Source organism: Salvelinus sp. IW2-2015, linkage group LG7, assembly GCF_002910315.2.
Source record: "Salvelinus sp. IW2-2015 linkage group LG7, ASM291031v2, whole genome shotgun sequence".
NCBI classification, from domain to species: domain Eukaryota; kingdom Metazoa; phylum Chordata; class Actinopteri; order Salmoniformes; family Salmonidae; genus Salvelinus; species Salvelinus sp. IW2-2015.
The window spans coordinates 20,972,235-20,989,097 of NC_036847.1; the positions used below are offsets into that span (position 1 = coordinate 20,972,235).

A 16,863-nucleotide genomic window follows, 5' to 3' on the forward strand; every position below is an offset into this window, starting at 1 on the left:
TCCGCTGATAAGCAACTGACTAACTGTTGATAAGCAACTGCTTGCTAAGGTTACGGTTAAGGTTAGGGTAAGGTTTAGAATAAGGGTTAGTGTAAAGGTTAACGTTAGAGTAAGGGTTAAGTTGAGGGTTAGGGTTAGTAGATAGTTAGTTGAAATGTTACTGAACTTTAAAGCCAATTATCTCAGAATCATCTTTTTGCAGACAGAACCGTATAGTTCCAAGCTCTCAATATGTCTCTTAAGTTAGTGCTCCACTACAGTACTTAAAAGAGCTTAATGAGCTCCAACTCTAATGTGTTTATGAGCTTAAGTGGATTTGTAGAGCCTCGTACTATAAACACTTAAGGTTGTTCTTTACTGCTTGACTCCAGCATCATCACAGCAGAGGGGAAAGTGTCATGTATGAGTCGCACTCATACTGAGTCGTACTAGGAGTCGTATTCATACTGTAACCATCGCTTCCTCTTTCTTACACTATATATTCTAATAGATATCCTATTCCCCTCTGTTCCAGGATGAGCCCTCCAGGGCTGTAAACGCGCCCCAGCTGGAGACATGTTCTAAGAGCAGCAGCAGACCTGCACTGTGGCCACCATGAAAGGGTTAGGTGCCAATCGCAGCCGTCACCTGTCGGACTCCTGTGAGCCATCGGGGGGCCCCCAGAAGCCCCTGTACCCCTTGACCTCTGACCCCCATGGTCCCTTCCTCCTGAGCCCCACCATGAACCACTACGGCACCTTGGACCCCCACCAACTCCACCACTACCAGGCCTCCAACCCCCAACCCCTGCATCCGGAGTGCCTACTGCCCCTGAACCAGATGTCCAACAGCAGCACCTTCCCCCGCCTCCACATCACCTCCCAACCGGAACAGTCTGACTACTCCCAGGGCTGCATGGTCCCTGCCGGGGGTGGAGGTAGGCCTGGTGGCAGCCGGATGGGCACCCTGTCCACCTCCATGTCAATGGGCATGGGCATGGGTCTCAGCGGGGCTCCCATGATCACAAGTGGATCAGCTACCATCTCTTCTGCGGCATCGGCCAAGATGAACCGGCTGCCATCTAACCTGCTAGACCAGCTGGAGAAGCACCTGCCCCTGCAGAGGGATGGCTTCAGTACCCTACAGTTCCACCGGGGCAGGGTGGCCAAGCAGCGCAGCGAGAGTCCCGGACGGATCCGCCACATCATGCACTCTGTCCAGAAGCTATTCAACAAGTCCCAGTCGCTGGAGGGCTCGGTGGTCAAGGGCAACATGAACAGCACTACAGGGGGAGGTGAGGAGGGGACTAGGCAGACCTGCAGGAGTAAGAGTAAAGACAGGGCTAAGACTGAGACGCTGAAGCAGCGACCTAGCAGGCAAAATGCACTGGGGCTTTGGAGCTCAGACGATGCCCTGGATAGTGACACAACCACCAAAGTTGGCACTATCGCCGTGGGCTACCGTAACCCACTTAGCATGATGACGTTAGGCAGGGCAGTGTCTGACAGCCAGGCTCCTCCCAGGCACCTCCCACAGGGCTACAACACCATCTCTGCTCACACACTCAAGGCCTCCAAGAGCAGCAGCGACCTCAAGTACCTGGCCTGCCCGCAAGCAATGACAGGGACCAGGGGTGGGGAGCTGGTGGGAGGAGGAGGCAGAGAGAGCACCCTGGTGAAGCGAGGCTCCTGGTCCACACTGACCCTCAGCCAGGCCAGGCAGGTGCTCCAGAAGGGTTCAGCCACTGTCAACAGGACGCTGCTCAAATCCAAGTCGTGTCACCAGGACCTGACCTGTCAGTACCTCCAGGTAGGAGGCCCAGTGAGTATTATTCACATTAGGCACCAGCAGCCACAGCCACTAAATCTCAGAAATTAGGAGATTTGTTTTAAAACCTCATTCATTTGAATCCCTTTTAACTACTTCAGCAGCCTCGTGACATTTACGGTTTATAATCGCATTATTCAAATTCATTACAAATACACACACAATACATTCAAATGAAATGAAATGACACATTCAAGGTCTGTCGCATTAAAGGTCCAATGCAGCCATTTTTATCTCAATATCAAACTATTTCTGGGTAACAATTAAGTGCCTTACTGGCCAAAACTCCATCCCACCAAAACAGGCTGAAATTTCACTAAAAGGGCATTATCAGAATTTTCAGAATTTCACAGTATTATTCCAACCTCATAGTGTATAAATATATATAAAACACAGAAAAATCAAGTTTTTGACTGCACTGGGTCTTTAAACTAGTTAAAGTGGAGATGATAAAGTGGAGATGAAGGTGTGGTGGCTCAGTGAGTCACAGTGGGATGGTGTGTGGCCCCATACTGTCTGTAGGTTCCACTGGGGGACTGGAGTGCTACGCTGGGGGGCCGGGGCCGACCCAGGGGCCTTGAGATCCCCTGCCGGAGGATGCGTAGCGGCAGCTACGTCAAGGCCATGGGGGACGTGGACCAGGACAGCGAGGACTCAGAGGGAAGTCCTAAACCCTCGCCCAAAACAGCTGCCCGCCGCCAGAGCTACCTGAAGGCCACCCATCAGTCCCTGAGCGAGCAGCAGCCTCCACCACCACACAAGTGAGAGAGCCAGATACAAGAGGAAATATGCATGTAGATCATACTGTAGTTAATACTGTTTAGATACTGTATGTTTCTGAAGAGGAGTTCATTTTCCTTAGCAATCTATGTCATGACAGAACAGATAACATGGGATGTCTGGGGGAACTTATTCTTATACAGAGGAGTAGCTACACACACCCTGCATGGAAACCTCTCTGCTCTGAGAGTGAATATAATATAACAGAATGAAATTAAAGTGGACACCGCAAATGGACAGCAGAGGGCAGCATCCTGACACTGCCGTTGAACATTTACTACACAATGTATGCAGGGTAAAAACTGCAGGCTGCAGCAGACTCCTGTTCAGGAGTAGATACAACTATATCAGTGTAACATGTTCTTATGGGCTGTTCAATTATAGAAAAAGGAAATCACCTACCAACAATAGGTAACCGTTTCCATTTGAGGTAAAAAATGTGAAATGTTTTGTCATGTTCCCCACCGCTCGCACCGGCAGGCCTCGCGGCTATGCACCCATGCTGGAGGATAATGGGGTACTGTGGTCTCCACTACAGAGTGCATGCTCAATGCAGCATTTGGCCAGGTCAGTGTCCTAGGGAGGGAGGCAGCACGGCCCTCCACTCACACATGCCCACCTCTGCTGCCACTTCTCTAACCAACCCAGTGCTTTGTCCTGTTCCCCTGCCCACACCCCATATATTACCAATTGCTCTGAGTGGTGTGTTAGTATCCCAGCTACAGCCACTCCTGTCACGTCTCTCATCATAAACCACTGATCCCCCATACAAACCCTTTCCACCCTCCGCACCGGCACACACATTCCCACTAACAGGTGCCTCCTCGTCATGCAACTCAGAACAAAGGAAACAACCTCTCAGTCTCAGCAAATTCCATTGATGATCACAAAGCAAAAAAATAACTCAAATTCTCTCCCTTTTGTTTTGATGTTTACTGACGACTCAATGCTTCCTCTGTGCTGTCATTTTGATACCCAACTATTCTCTGCTCTGCTATCCTCTCATCTCGCTGGTATTTGATCTCACAAAATCACAAGAAATTTGGGGAAGTTCAAAGCATCCGCTGAAAATGGATGCGGTTCTCATCAAACCAAGATGTCCTGTATCCTCCCCACCCTTCATCCAGGTCTTTTCCTTATGGTTGAGGGGTTCTTTCGGCAACTAATTCTCCCCTCTACCCCTGTAGTTGTCTCCCCTCCCTGAGAGAACTCTCTACCAATCGGAGCCTGGACAACCTGGACTGCCTGGTGAGCCCGTGTGAGCCCCCGATGGCCATGCGGCATTGGGACGATCGCAGAGACTACCACCAAGGCTATGCTACCCTGGGCAGGGCCATGATGAGCAGTGGTCAGGTATGTACTGTAAATGCACTCTCCCTATTCACTCATTACACTCTTTATCAGGGTCTCAAACAGGCCTGTCAGTGTGTGTAGGAATAGTACCCCCATACAACAAACACATCATAACAGTTTGACAGATACATGTAGGCATAATTAACTAATAAAAGTACTACTGTATTAAATGAATTATTCATAAAGAATGCCCTCAGACAGTGCAAAGACAAGCCTCAAGCCTGAAACAACAACCAGAAATGAGTGGGATGTTGACAGCCGAATCCTCTATTTCTGTGACTGCAGGCAGGGATAGAACATTTCAGATTATGTGTGAGACGCTGATTGGTTAAACATCCAGTAAGCCAGAAGAGACAAGAACAGGAATGATGCTTGAAAGTAATTTTCAGAAGTTAAGACTGGGACATGAGCCTCCTTCTAATCCTGAGGACATTCTGTTTTTATCAAAACCAGCAGACTCCTTTCAGATGGAACATCCGGAGCCACCTTTGCTCATGGAGTTAAAATGGCATAATATGACAGATGACAACAATGGAATTGCCCTCTTTACCTCACAGGAAGCTTTTTTTATTATGATATTTCAGTAAATGAATTTGGGAGATGACAGTAAAATCTGTTTTGGGACAAAAGCAAGTATTTTCTGAATGAACTGCAACGTTTTATCAGGATTGATATCTGATGGATTATGATGGCTGCCTTAGCAGGAGAAAAGGCTTCAAAGGATCTGCATTGTTGTACATGGAGGTAAATGCACATAAAATCAAATATAGGAAAGGTTGTAACACATCGATGCCTTTTCCTTCAAGTATTTTCACTGGGCATAAAAAGGAGTACAGACATTATCAGTTTACATGCTAAAATTATAGACCGGAAAGATGGTTTCAAGATGGTAATAATCATTCCAAAACCATGATAAAAAGTATTGCAAGATTCAAACGGATCAAATAACGGATAAGCAGCAACCAAGGAATAGGCTCTTATTTGTAAAAATCATGGAATGGTGTGAAGTTTCATCATTTGATTTACATGAAGTTTCAGAATGGATTTTGAATACTGAGCATCCATGTTACATCCCCTTTCTTTCTTGGGGGACACAATGATGACCATGTGCCAACTCTGGCACCAGCCTCCTCCTCTCACACTGCAATGAAAAGCAGGATGAACAAACAGAGACTCCACCTGCTACCAACATCATTAAAACCTTGAACATCACAGCAGCCTGGCATAGAAGACTGGGGTATAATAAGCTATCGTTGTTCCTCCTTCTCCACTCTGGCACTGTTTGAACTGAAACAAGCCTTTATCCCAGGACGGACTGGTGAAGTTGACTCAGCTGGTCTGTCTCTACAATACCTTGTCCCTGTTCAACCTATCCCTGGCCCTGGGCTACATAGATGTACTATGATATATTCCTGCTGATGAATCTGCTGTTATGTGAACATGTCATGTTGTCAACGCCAGAGACTGGAAATGTCCTACACCAATAAACGTCTTGTAGATCATTAGCACCGCTGAACTGAGCAAAACCAGACACCACCATTACCACTACGACTATGATGTGGAGAGAGTGAACAGCTTGTAGTGGGAGGCTGCTGGTGCCTCAGTAGCAGTGATTGTATTAGCTCCTGGCATGAGGAGTAAAGTGAAATCTGACGCTGCTGGCTTATCATCACTGATTAAACATTCTGTGTGGTATTTCACATTAGATACAGTAGAGTGAGTACACTGATTATCAGGGGACACAAAGCTCAAACAGAATATTTAAATAATGAGATGTATTCAACAAGGTCACTGCAGATTTACTTTTTGATCAATTGATTTCATTAAGTAGAATCGTGAACGTGCATGATAACTCCTGTACCCATTTTCCTCTAGAGATAGTAAAAATGTCCATTATCAGTGCATGAGTTTCTTTGGTAAATCAAACAGTCCTTTTGATTGGGCTCTCGTGAGCTGAGACGAACAGTATCCTTCACACTCTCTGACCATACACCACCACCTTACTCCAGCAGCATGCCCCGTCACCCGAGACTGGCACTGCTTTCGCCTCACAGGCGGCGGAGATCTAGTGGTCGCCTAAGTCCCCGCCCCCGCCCCCAACTTGTCAACCTGCACGTGTCCTTTCAGGTGTGTGGGCAGGGCTGTGGGCGCTCGCTGTACTGCGAGGCGGAGTCCCAGGCGGTGGAGGCTCTGGACCTTCCCACGCCGACGTACTTCCGCTCCCGCAGCCACAGCTACCTGCGGGCCATCCAGGCTGGCTGCTCCCAGGATGAGGACACCGCCTCAGTGGACTCTGATTCACCTCCACCCACCACCACCGGCTGCACCCATATCTCCAGCACCAGTGAGTATACTGTACTGTTCAGTATGGGCGTGGGCTGGGCACTGGGGATTGGACAAACAAAGCTTTTATGCCTTTACTGTAGGACCTTATCATCCTTTTTAGGACCTTATCATCCTTTTTAGCACGATTCATGAATCATTTAGTATCTCCAAGTTAAGGACTATTATGTAAGATTCTCACATGCATTGATGTATTTTCAAATCCAGCAGGGAAAATGTATATGAAGGGTGTGAGGGACTGTACTTCTTACACTGTAAGGGGTATGAACTCAGTGGCGTGCGCGCGCACACACACACACACACACACACACACACACACACACACACACACACACACACACACACACACACACACACACAGAGGGCAAGACAGATTTGGTCTCTGGCTGGTGGCACTGAATGGCCTACCAGCCCAGTGTGAAAGTAGACATTGTAGAGGGAGGTGATGCAGCAAGACTGGACTGGTGCCAGCTAATTCATCCATACCCATTACACAACAGTGAGCAGGGGGATATGCTGTCTGGTGATACATCATGGTGAGTTTGCACACCTGGGTCTCACACACACACAGTGCTGCGGGTGTTTTCCATGTATGAGAACAAAACTTCTCAAATATCAAGCCAGTTCACAGATGTGGGTGGTCTCAGATAGTGGTCTGTCCACTGCTGGAGGCTGTGAACCATTATGAATAGACCATTATGAATATTCAAAAGTGTCAATCTGAACATTAGACCTGTAGTTCATTCAAATACATGTATAATTTGACAGATCGAAGTAACATGTTCCATTTCATCGAACAAATTTTGCACTCTTGCGCGTTTGTCTTTTCTTACAAGCACTGATTTCTGTTGATATCTGCTGAAGAACGTTTTACTTGCAAATCACTGCGGTCACGGCTAGAAGGTTTTGTTAAATTTAGACTTTGAATCAGATTCAGATGATACTTTTTGTAGCAGGTTAGGATACTTTACGCAGCAGGTTAGGATAATTACCGTAGCAGGTTAGGGACATGGTTAGGAAAATGCTTAGGGTTAACTAAAATGCAGAACAATTCAACTTTTGACGTTAATTTGACAAAAGCTGGATCCCGTTTAGCCATGACCAATAACTGTTCTGAATACATCCAAAACGTAAATATAGAGGCGGGAACCTACACGACCAAGCCGGGGAAATCGTAGACACAAAAAACAGACACAGATATTATCCAATGGCCGTTAAGAAACCCGTGTCGTGGACCAAAAAGGCGGGGAAACGTGACGCCCTTTGTTGACTGGAGATTTAAACCAATCCTGTTCGTCTATGGTGAGATTGATGACCATCGACATCCAATGGCGTTGTAATGTGTGCCAGTCTGCAAAAGGTGGACTCCAATCCCTTACTTCAAGGGTGTGTCCCTTTTGATTCCTTTCTTCAAGGAACGTTGTGTGACCAGTTAGAATTAGCACAGTAGCGTATGCCTCTGTCTATTAAAACAACCTCGAATGAATGAATAGAAAATACGGATTTATTGACTCGCTTTTATCAAAGTAAGCTTAAATATTGCATAATGTACACGTGTCTGCACTGAGATTTGGATCGATTGGTATTGATCGTCGTTAGCGACGAACGCTAGCTTAACTACCCTGTCTAACGTGGATGAGAGGAATCGCCCTGCTTCTGGGATCCACGTACTGAAGGTAACGTTAGCTAGCGATGTTACACTAGGTTAGGGAGCTAAATCTCCACGACTCGTACAAACGCTTTCTTCATTCCACTGCTAGTATTCATTTTTTTGTCGTGGTAATCAGTTAGCTATCGTTATTAGCAGGTGACAATTTGTAGCGAATAACGTTACACAATCAATCCAGCACCCGATAATGTCTTTGGTGTAGCTAATGTTAACTAGATCAGGGTTTCCAAAACTCGGTCCTGCCCCCCACCTCATGCTGGTGCACATTTTATTTTTTATTATTTTGCCGTAGCGCTAGACAGCTGATTCAAATAGCCAACTCATCACCAAGCTTTGATTATTTTAATCAGCTGTGTAGTGGTAGGGCAAAAACACAAACGTGCCCTCAGGACCGAGTTAGGGGAAACCCCGAGTTACGTTAGATAGCTAATGTTAGCGATACCTGACAGCACCCGCCTTGTTAACGAGCTAACGTTACTGTAGCTAGCTACCAGCACCCCATCATTGCAAGCAGAGTGGATAGTTAGTTGGCTAGTCGCGCAGTCAACCACAGGTTGAATCACCAAATTAGAAATGCAGCTAAAACTAGACAGGAACTGTCAGATAGCCATCGAACGTTATTTAGGTAACGTTAATGTTAGCTACCAACTAGCTACGTTAACATATTTGGTGAGTTTGGAGAGACGGGTAAACTTAAATTACTAGTTTCAGGTCAGACATTTTTACACCAGTCATTTTTCCAGCTTCGAACTCACCAAATTGTGACCATGATATTGATGATCATATGATCTAGCTAGTAATATCCAGCTAACGTTAGATCCCGTGGCCGCATCATCCAGTCAAGGTAACTAAAAAGCTTGTTTAACCTACCATCTTGTTTATTCTGCAGTTTGTTTATCATAAGAGATATGTGTGGTTGCTAAGTAGTAAGACCTCACCCGTGCCAAGGTTCTACCTCCTTGCCAAATGTTTTAATGCATGTATTTGTTTGTTTTTATTGCTATGGTGAAAGAGAAGGTGGATAGTTGGAGATTTGTGAGCCAACCAGAAATGAATCAAGTATGTATTGTAAACTAGACTAATTCAAAACAAACTGTTATGGTTAGAAGTCGACCGATTATGATTTTTCAACACCGATACTGATTATTGGACGACCAAAAAAAGCTATTTTTATATATATATATATTCCTGCATTTGCCAGCAGCTCTTCACTGTGCTTCAAGCATTGCACTGTTTGACTTCAAGCCTATCAACTCCCGAGATTAGGCTGGTAATACTAAAGTACCTATTAGAACATCCAATAGTCAAAGGTATATGAAATACAAATGGTATAGAGAGAAATAGTCCTATAATAACTACAACCTAAAACTTCTTACCTGGGAATATTGAGGACTCGTGTTAAAAGGAACCACCAGCTTTCATATGTTCTGAGCAAGGAACTTAAACTTTAGCTTTTTTACATGGCACATATTGCACTTTTACTCTCTTCTCCAACACTTTGTTTTTGCCTTATTTAAACCAAATTGAACATGTTTCATAATTTATTTGAGACTAAATTGATTTTATTGATGTATTATATTAAGTTAAAATACGTGTTCATTCAGTATTGTTGTAATTGTCATTATTACAAATACATTTTTTTTAAAATCGGCCGATTAATCGGTATCGGCTTTTTTGGTCCTCCAATAATCGGTATCAGCGTTGAAAAATCATAATCGGTCGACCTCTATTAGCAGGCAATATTAACTAAATATGCAGGTTTAAAAATATATACTTGTGTATTGATTTTAAGAAAGGCATTGATGTTTATGGTTAGGTACACGTTGTGGTGCAACGACAGTGCTTTTTTCGCGAATGCGGTTGTTAAATCACCTGTTTGGCGAAGTAGGCTGTGATTCAATTATAAATTAATGCACCGCATCGATTATATGCAACGCAGGACAAGCTAGATAAACTAGTAATATCATCAACCATGTGTAGTTAACTAGTGATTATGTTAAGATTGGTTGTTTTTCATAAGATAAGTTTAATGCTAGCTAGCACCTTACCGTGGCTCCTTGCTGCACTCGCATAACAGGTAGTCTCCTCGTGGAGTGCAATGTAATCGGCCACAATCGGTGTCCAAAAATGCCGATTACCTAATTTGTTATGAAAACTTCAAATCGGCCATTCCGCTTAATCGGTCGACGTCTAGTTATGGTGCATTTTCATGACTCTTCGTCAGATGTGGGATTCCTCTTGAAATAGTGACGTCTCTTTTTTTTCTTTCTTTTTTTAAAAATAGCATTTTGTCTCTAAAGGCCATTTATTGTCTGGATTCTGAGTATACAATCAATAATTGAACAGCTTCCGGACAATGTGCTAATTTAAGTGCTTTGCAGTTAAACAGCTGGACCTTTTATGAGAGGCTTGAATCTGTGCTCTGTATACCAAGGACCATGGTAGCACCCCTGACTTTGTTTAGCTTGAAAGTTGTTGTAGGGCTGGGATCAGATGGCCAATCATTCATAGGCTTCAGATAACACATGGTCAGCACATGAATACACAGACATTGAGTCACATGCTCTGGCAATACACACAGGCTGGCTGTACACACACTCATTGATGAGGTCATTGGTGAGTCAGTGGGTGGAGTCACTATAGTTACATGACAATTTTCAAACAGACATTCTCAAGGGATGAGTAGTAAAATGACTGCTACAGAGAAATGAATAGAGAACAGTACAATGATGCAACCCCTCAGAGTCTGCAAGTCCTTGGTATTTGGTTTGGCAGAATCCTGTCGTATTCAAGTGACCAATCTGTAAGAATTGGGTCACAAGGAGGATCTCTTGCATCCATGGTGTCATAGTTCAATCTCAACAGCTCCGCCTGTGTAATCTTGACAATGTAATACCGCTCATGTAGCTGGTCACGACACACACAGCCATACAAATGAGGGTCGCCCAATCCTACAGTATGTGTTGAACACAAGATTAAAAGGGGTTAGGGGAAGTGTGTTTGTGTGTTCTTGAGCAAAAGTGACATTCTGTCTGTTGTTGTAGAAGGATTTTCCTTGCTGTAGTAGTCTGGTAACACACAGCTCCAGTCCCACCCGAGCCCCTTCCTCTTGACACCTGACAGGACTGATTCCGGGTATTTACCTCAGCTAATTAGGCTTTCCACCAAGCTGGCACCAATCCCCACAGGGCACAGTGTGGTCTGGAAACTCCACAGGACGTCATTAGCGTTTTAATACCTTCCTGGAGTAACACCACTGTGACTGACTGGACGGACCACTTCAAGCAGCCCCCAACACTTGTGCTGTAAGAGAGTAGAACTAGTTTGTTCTAAACCTGTTTTTGTGGGGCGGGCAGATATTTTAAAGTATTTTTCCAGTTAAGTGATTTGACTGGTTACTTAGTTTGTGGACAGCTGTTTCCAGTCTTTGCATGGAGAGAGGCTGTAGCTTGTTGTTGCACTCATAATAAACTAGAATTACCATTGGTGTTTATATTCTAACCACTCTCTTTGTAAACCATTGCTGTATTGTGTGTTTTTTGTCTGTCTTCCTGTTGGTGTGTTCTTGGGCTGCCCTGTCCAGTCTGCCTGCCTCTGTCTCTGAGTAGCACTACTCACCATTAGCCCTGTCCAGCCTGTCTACATTTTTGTTTCTCACCAGCCCTGTCTATCCCCTCTGGTCTTGGACCACCAGCCTAGTTCTCCAGCAGCCTGTCACCTTGCTACACAGTCACTATAATGCTGTTAATCTGGGGCTGATCCAACCCTTTGCCGTGTGCAGATTAGGAGCACTTAAACACTTGCAGGAGCACCTATTAAAAGTAGGGCTGTGACTGTCATGGAATTTTGGATGACTGATAAGGTTGGCCAAATGGGCATCGTTGTACCATTTTAGAATAGAAAAAGAATCATTAAAATAATAATTAAGGTGCACATTTTCTCTTCTCCTAACTGCATGTGCTGCTGAAGCAGAAGTCTCCTTTGCTACAATACCTTTCTTGGTTCAGCAAGGAGCAACATAGTGTCATCACGTTGTAGATAGGGCTGGGAATGGATGGGGACCTCACAATACAATATCACTATACTTGGGTGCTGATACAATAGGTATTGCGATTTGATGTTTAGGAAAAAAAGTATGTGTACTCCTGCTTGTCTATCATCTCATCTCCTAAATCATGGGCATTACTATGAAGTTAGCCACCCCCCCCCCTTTGCTGCTATAACAGTCTCTACTCTTCTGGTAAGGCTTTCCACTAGATGTTGGAACATTGCTGTGGGGACTTGCTTTCATTCAGCCACGATCATTTGTAAGGTAGGGCACTGATGTTGGGCGATTAGGCCTTGCTCGCAATCAGTGTTCCAATTCACCCCAAAGGTGTTCGATGGGGTTGAGGTCAGGACTCTGTGCAGGCCAGTCAAGTTCTTCCACACTGATCTTGACAAACCATTTCTGTATGAACCTCGCTTTGTGCACAGGGGCATTGTTATGCTGAAAAAGGAAAGGGCCTTCCCTGAACTGTTTTCTCAAAGTAGGAAGCACATAATCATCTAGCATGTCATTGTATGCTGTAGCGTTAAGATTTCCCTTCACTGGAGCTAAGGGGCCTAGCACGAACCATGAAAAACAGCCCCAGACCATTATACATCCTTCACCAAACTATACATTTGGCACTATGCATTTGGGCAGGTAGCGTTCTCCTGGCATCCGCCAAACCCAGATTCCTCAGAGACCTAATGACGCCGACGGACAGGGCTGCTGTACTTTTAGCTCTTAGGAAACTTAGCAGTATTTTGTTTTTATGTGTTATTTCTTTGTTATTACATACAGCCGGGAAGAACTTTTGGATATCAGTGCGGTGGTAACTCACCAGCATTACGACCAGGAATACGACTTTCCCGAATCGGATCCTTTGCTCGTACCCTCCAGGGCAATTGAACTGATTCCAGAGGCTGTTCCAAAACACTGCCTGCAGGAAAAAGGTACTTGGAGTGCACTTTGTCTGATTTAGGAGGCACACACACCACCCACCGCTTCCGAGTATATTACTCGCTAATGTTCAGTCTCTGGATAATAAAGTTGACGAGCTCAGGGCGACGATTTCCTTCCAGAGAGACATCAGGGGATTGTAAACATACTCTGTTTCACAGACACATGGCTCTCTCAGGGATATACTGTCTGAGTCCGTTCAGCCAGTTGGGTTCTCAGTTCATTGCGCAGACAGGAATAAATATCTCTCAGTGAAGGAGGAGGGCGGGTGTGTATGTTTCATGATTAACTACTCATGGTGTGATTGTGATAACATACAGGAACTCAAGTTATTTTGTTCACCTGACCTAGAATACCACAATCAAATGCCAACCGTATAACCTCCCAAGATAATTTCTCTTCGGTTGTAGTTACAGCCATGTATATTCCTCCTCAAACCGATACCATGACAGCCCTCAAAGAACTTCACTGGACTTTATGCAAACTGGAAACCACATATCCTGAGGCCGCATTTATTGTAGCTAGGGATTTTAACAAAGCAAATTTGAGGAAAACGTTACCGAAGTTCTATCAACACATTGACTGTAGTACTTGCGCTGCTAAAACACTCGACCACAGCCACTCCAACTTCCGAGATGCCTACATGGCCCTCCAATGCCCTCCCTTCGGTAACTCTGATCACGACTCCATTTTGCTCCTCCCTTCCTATAGTAAGAAACTCAAACAGGAAGTACCCATGCTAAGGACTATTCAACGCTGGTCTCAACAATTGTAATCCACGCTTCAAAATTGTTTTGATCACGCGGACTGGCATATGTTCCGGGAGCCTCCGAGAACAACATAGACGAATGCACTGATACGATGACTGAGTTTATCAGGAAATGTTGTACCCACTATGACAATTAAAACCTACCCTAACCAGAAACCGTGGATACATGGCAGCATTCACACAAACTGAAATTGCGAACCACCACATTTAACCATGGCAAGGTGACTGGGAATATGGCCGAATACAAACAGTGTAGTTATTCCCTCCTTAAGGAAATCAAACTTGCTAAACGTCAGTGTAGAGACAAAGTGGAGTCCCAATTCAACTGCTCAGACATGACATGTGGCAGGGTCTACAGACAATCACGGACTACAAAGGGGAAACAAGCTACGCGAGGACACAGTCTTGCTTCCGGACAGGCTTAAACACAGTGCCACCCGCTGCTAATGACTGTGGGCTCTCCTTCTCCGTGGCCAACGTGAGTAAGTCATTTTAAACGTGTTAACCCCTGCAAGGCTGCTGGCCCAGACGGCATCCCTAGCCGCGTCCTCAGAGCATGCGCAGACCAGCTGGCTGGAGCGTTTACAGACCTATTTAATCTCTCCCTATCCCAGTCTGTTGTCCCCAGATGCCTCAAGATGTCCACCATTGTTCCTGTACCCAAGAAAGTAAAGGTAACTTAACTAAATGACTATCACCCTGTAGCACTCACTTCTGTTATCGTGAAGTGCTTTGAGAGACTAGTCAAGGATCATATCAACTCTACCTTACTTGACTCCCTAGACCCACTTCAATTTGCTTACCACCCCAATAGATCCACAGACGATGCCATCGCAATGCACACTGCCCTGTCCCATCTGGACATGTGGAATACCTATGTAAGAATGCCGTTACTTGACCATAGCTCAGCATTCAACACCATAGTACCCTCCAAACTCATCATTAAGCTCGAGGCACTGGGTCCCAACCCCGCCCTGTGCAACTGGGTCCTGGACTTTCTGAAGGGCTGCCCCCAGGTGGTGAAGGTAGGAAACAACATCACCACTTTGCTGATCCTCAACATTGGGGCCCCACAAGGATGCATGCTCAGCCCCCTCCTGTACTCCCTGTTGACCCACGCCTCCAACTCAATCATCAAGTTTGCAGACGACACAACAGTAGTAGGCCTGATTTAACAGGCAATGTCAAGACAGCCTACAGGTAGGAGGTGAGGGCCCTGGGAGTGTGGTGCCAGGAAAATAACCTCTCACCCAACTTCAACAAAACTGAAGAGCTCATCATGGACTTCCCCCTATCCACATCAACAGGACCACAGTGGAAAAGGTGGAACGCTTCAAGTTCCTCGGTGTACACATCACTGACAAACTGAAATGGTTCACCCACACAGAAAGTGTGGTGAAGGCACAACAGCGCCTCTTCAACCTCAGGAGGCTGAAGAAATTTGGCTTGTCACCTAAAACCCTCACAAACTTTTAGAGATGCACAATTGAGAGCATCCTGTATCACCACCTGGTATGGCAACTGCACCACCCGCAACCGCAGGGCTCTCCAGAGGGTGGTGCAGTCTGCCCAAAGCATCCCCAGGGGCAAACTAGCTGCCCTCCAGGACAGCTACAGCACCCAATGTCACAGGAAGGCCAAAAATATAATCAAGAACAACAACCACCGAGCCACTGCCTGTTCACCCCACTATCATCCAGAAGGCGAGGTCAGTACAGGTGCATCAAAGCTGGGGCCAAGAGACTGTTAAACAGCCTTCACTAGCACATTAGAGGCTGCTGCCCTATATACATAGACTTGAAATCACTGGCCACTTTTATAATGGAACGCTAGTCACTTTAATAATGTTTACATATTTTGCATGACTCATCCCGTATTTATATACTTATTTTATTATACTGTATCTTAGTCTATGCCGCTCTGACGTTGCCCGTCCAAATATTTATATATATTCTTAATTCCTTTACTTTAGATTGTGTGTATTGTTAGATATTACTGCACTGTTGGAGCTAGGAACACAATTTCGCTACACCCACAATAACATCTGCTAAACACGTATGTGACAAATAAAATTGGATTAGATTTGACTTCCAGATTGTGAAACGTGATTCATCACTCCAGAGAACACGTTTTCACCACTCGAGCTGACGCTTGGCATTGCGCATGGTGATCTTAGGCTTGTGTGCGGCTGCTCGGCCATGAAACAAAACATTTCATGAAGCTCCCGACCAAAGTTATTGTGCTGACGTTGCTTCCAGTGGCAGTTTGAAACTCAAATCAGATGTTATTTGTCACATGCGCCGAATAAAACCGGTGTAGATCTTACTGCTTACTTACAAGCCCTTAACTTCTCTGGGATAGGTGGGACGGTAGCGTCCCACTTGGCCAAAATCCAGAAAAAATGTGGCGCGCCAAATTCAAATATTACTATAAATATCAATATTTCATGAAATCACACATGAAAGACACCAAATTAAAGCTACACATGTTGTGAATCCAGCCAACATGTCTGATTTCAAAAAGGATTTACGGGGAAAGCACAACAAACAATTATGTTAGCTCAGTACATAGCCACAGGAAAAAACTGCCATTTTCCCAGCAAAAGATAGGAGTCACAAAAGCGGAAATAGAGATAAAATGAATCACTAACCTTTGATGATCTTCATCAGATGACACTCATTGGACATCATGTTACACAATACATTTATGTTTTGTTCGATAATGTGCATATTTATATCCACAAATCTCGGTTTACATTGGCGCCATGTTCAGAAATGCCTCCAAAATATCCGGAGTAATTGCAGAGAGCCACGTCAAATAACAGAAATACTCATCATAAACTTTGAAAGATACATGTTTTACACATAATTAAAGATACACTTGTTCTTAATGCAACCGCTGTGTCAGATTTTTTTTAAACTTTACGTAAAAAGCACACCATGCAATAATCTGAGACGGCGCTCAGATTTAACAACATTTCTCCGCCATGTTGGAGTCAACAGAAATACGAAATTACATCATAAATATTCCCTTTGATTAAGTTAATCAGAATGCACTGCCAGGAATCCTAGTTCCACAATAAATTGTTGTTTTGTTCGGTAATGTCCATTACTTATGTCCAATTAGCTACTTTTGCTAGCATGTGTAGTACACGTG

At 44.8% G+C, this 16,863-nt stretch overlaps 1 protein-coding gene across 1 annotated transcript in view; it reads left to right on the forward strand.

Annotated features, from left to right (window-relative positions):
* Positions 1-539: 539 nt before the first annotated feature.
* Positions 540-16,863, forward strand: part of LOC111966575 (disks large-associated protein 4) — a 32,505-nt gene continuing 16,181 nt past the window's right edge. Inside the window, exons 1-5 of the mRNA XM_070444523.1 lie at positions 540-1,788; positions 2,329-2,567; positions 3,067-3,153; positions 3,774-3,939; positions 6,067-6,283. Of these exons, the coding sequence (XP_070300624.1) occupies positions 595-1,788; positions 2,329-2,567; positions 3,067-3,153; positions 3,774-3,939; positions 6,067-6,283 (1,903 nt within the window). The 5' untranslated portion in view covers positions 540-594. The remainder of the gene's footprint in view (positions 1,789-2,328; positions 2,568-3,066; positions 3,154-3,773; positions 3,940-6,066; positions 6,284-16,863) is intronic.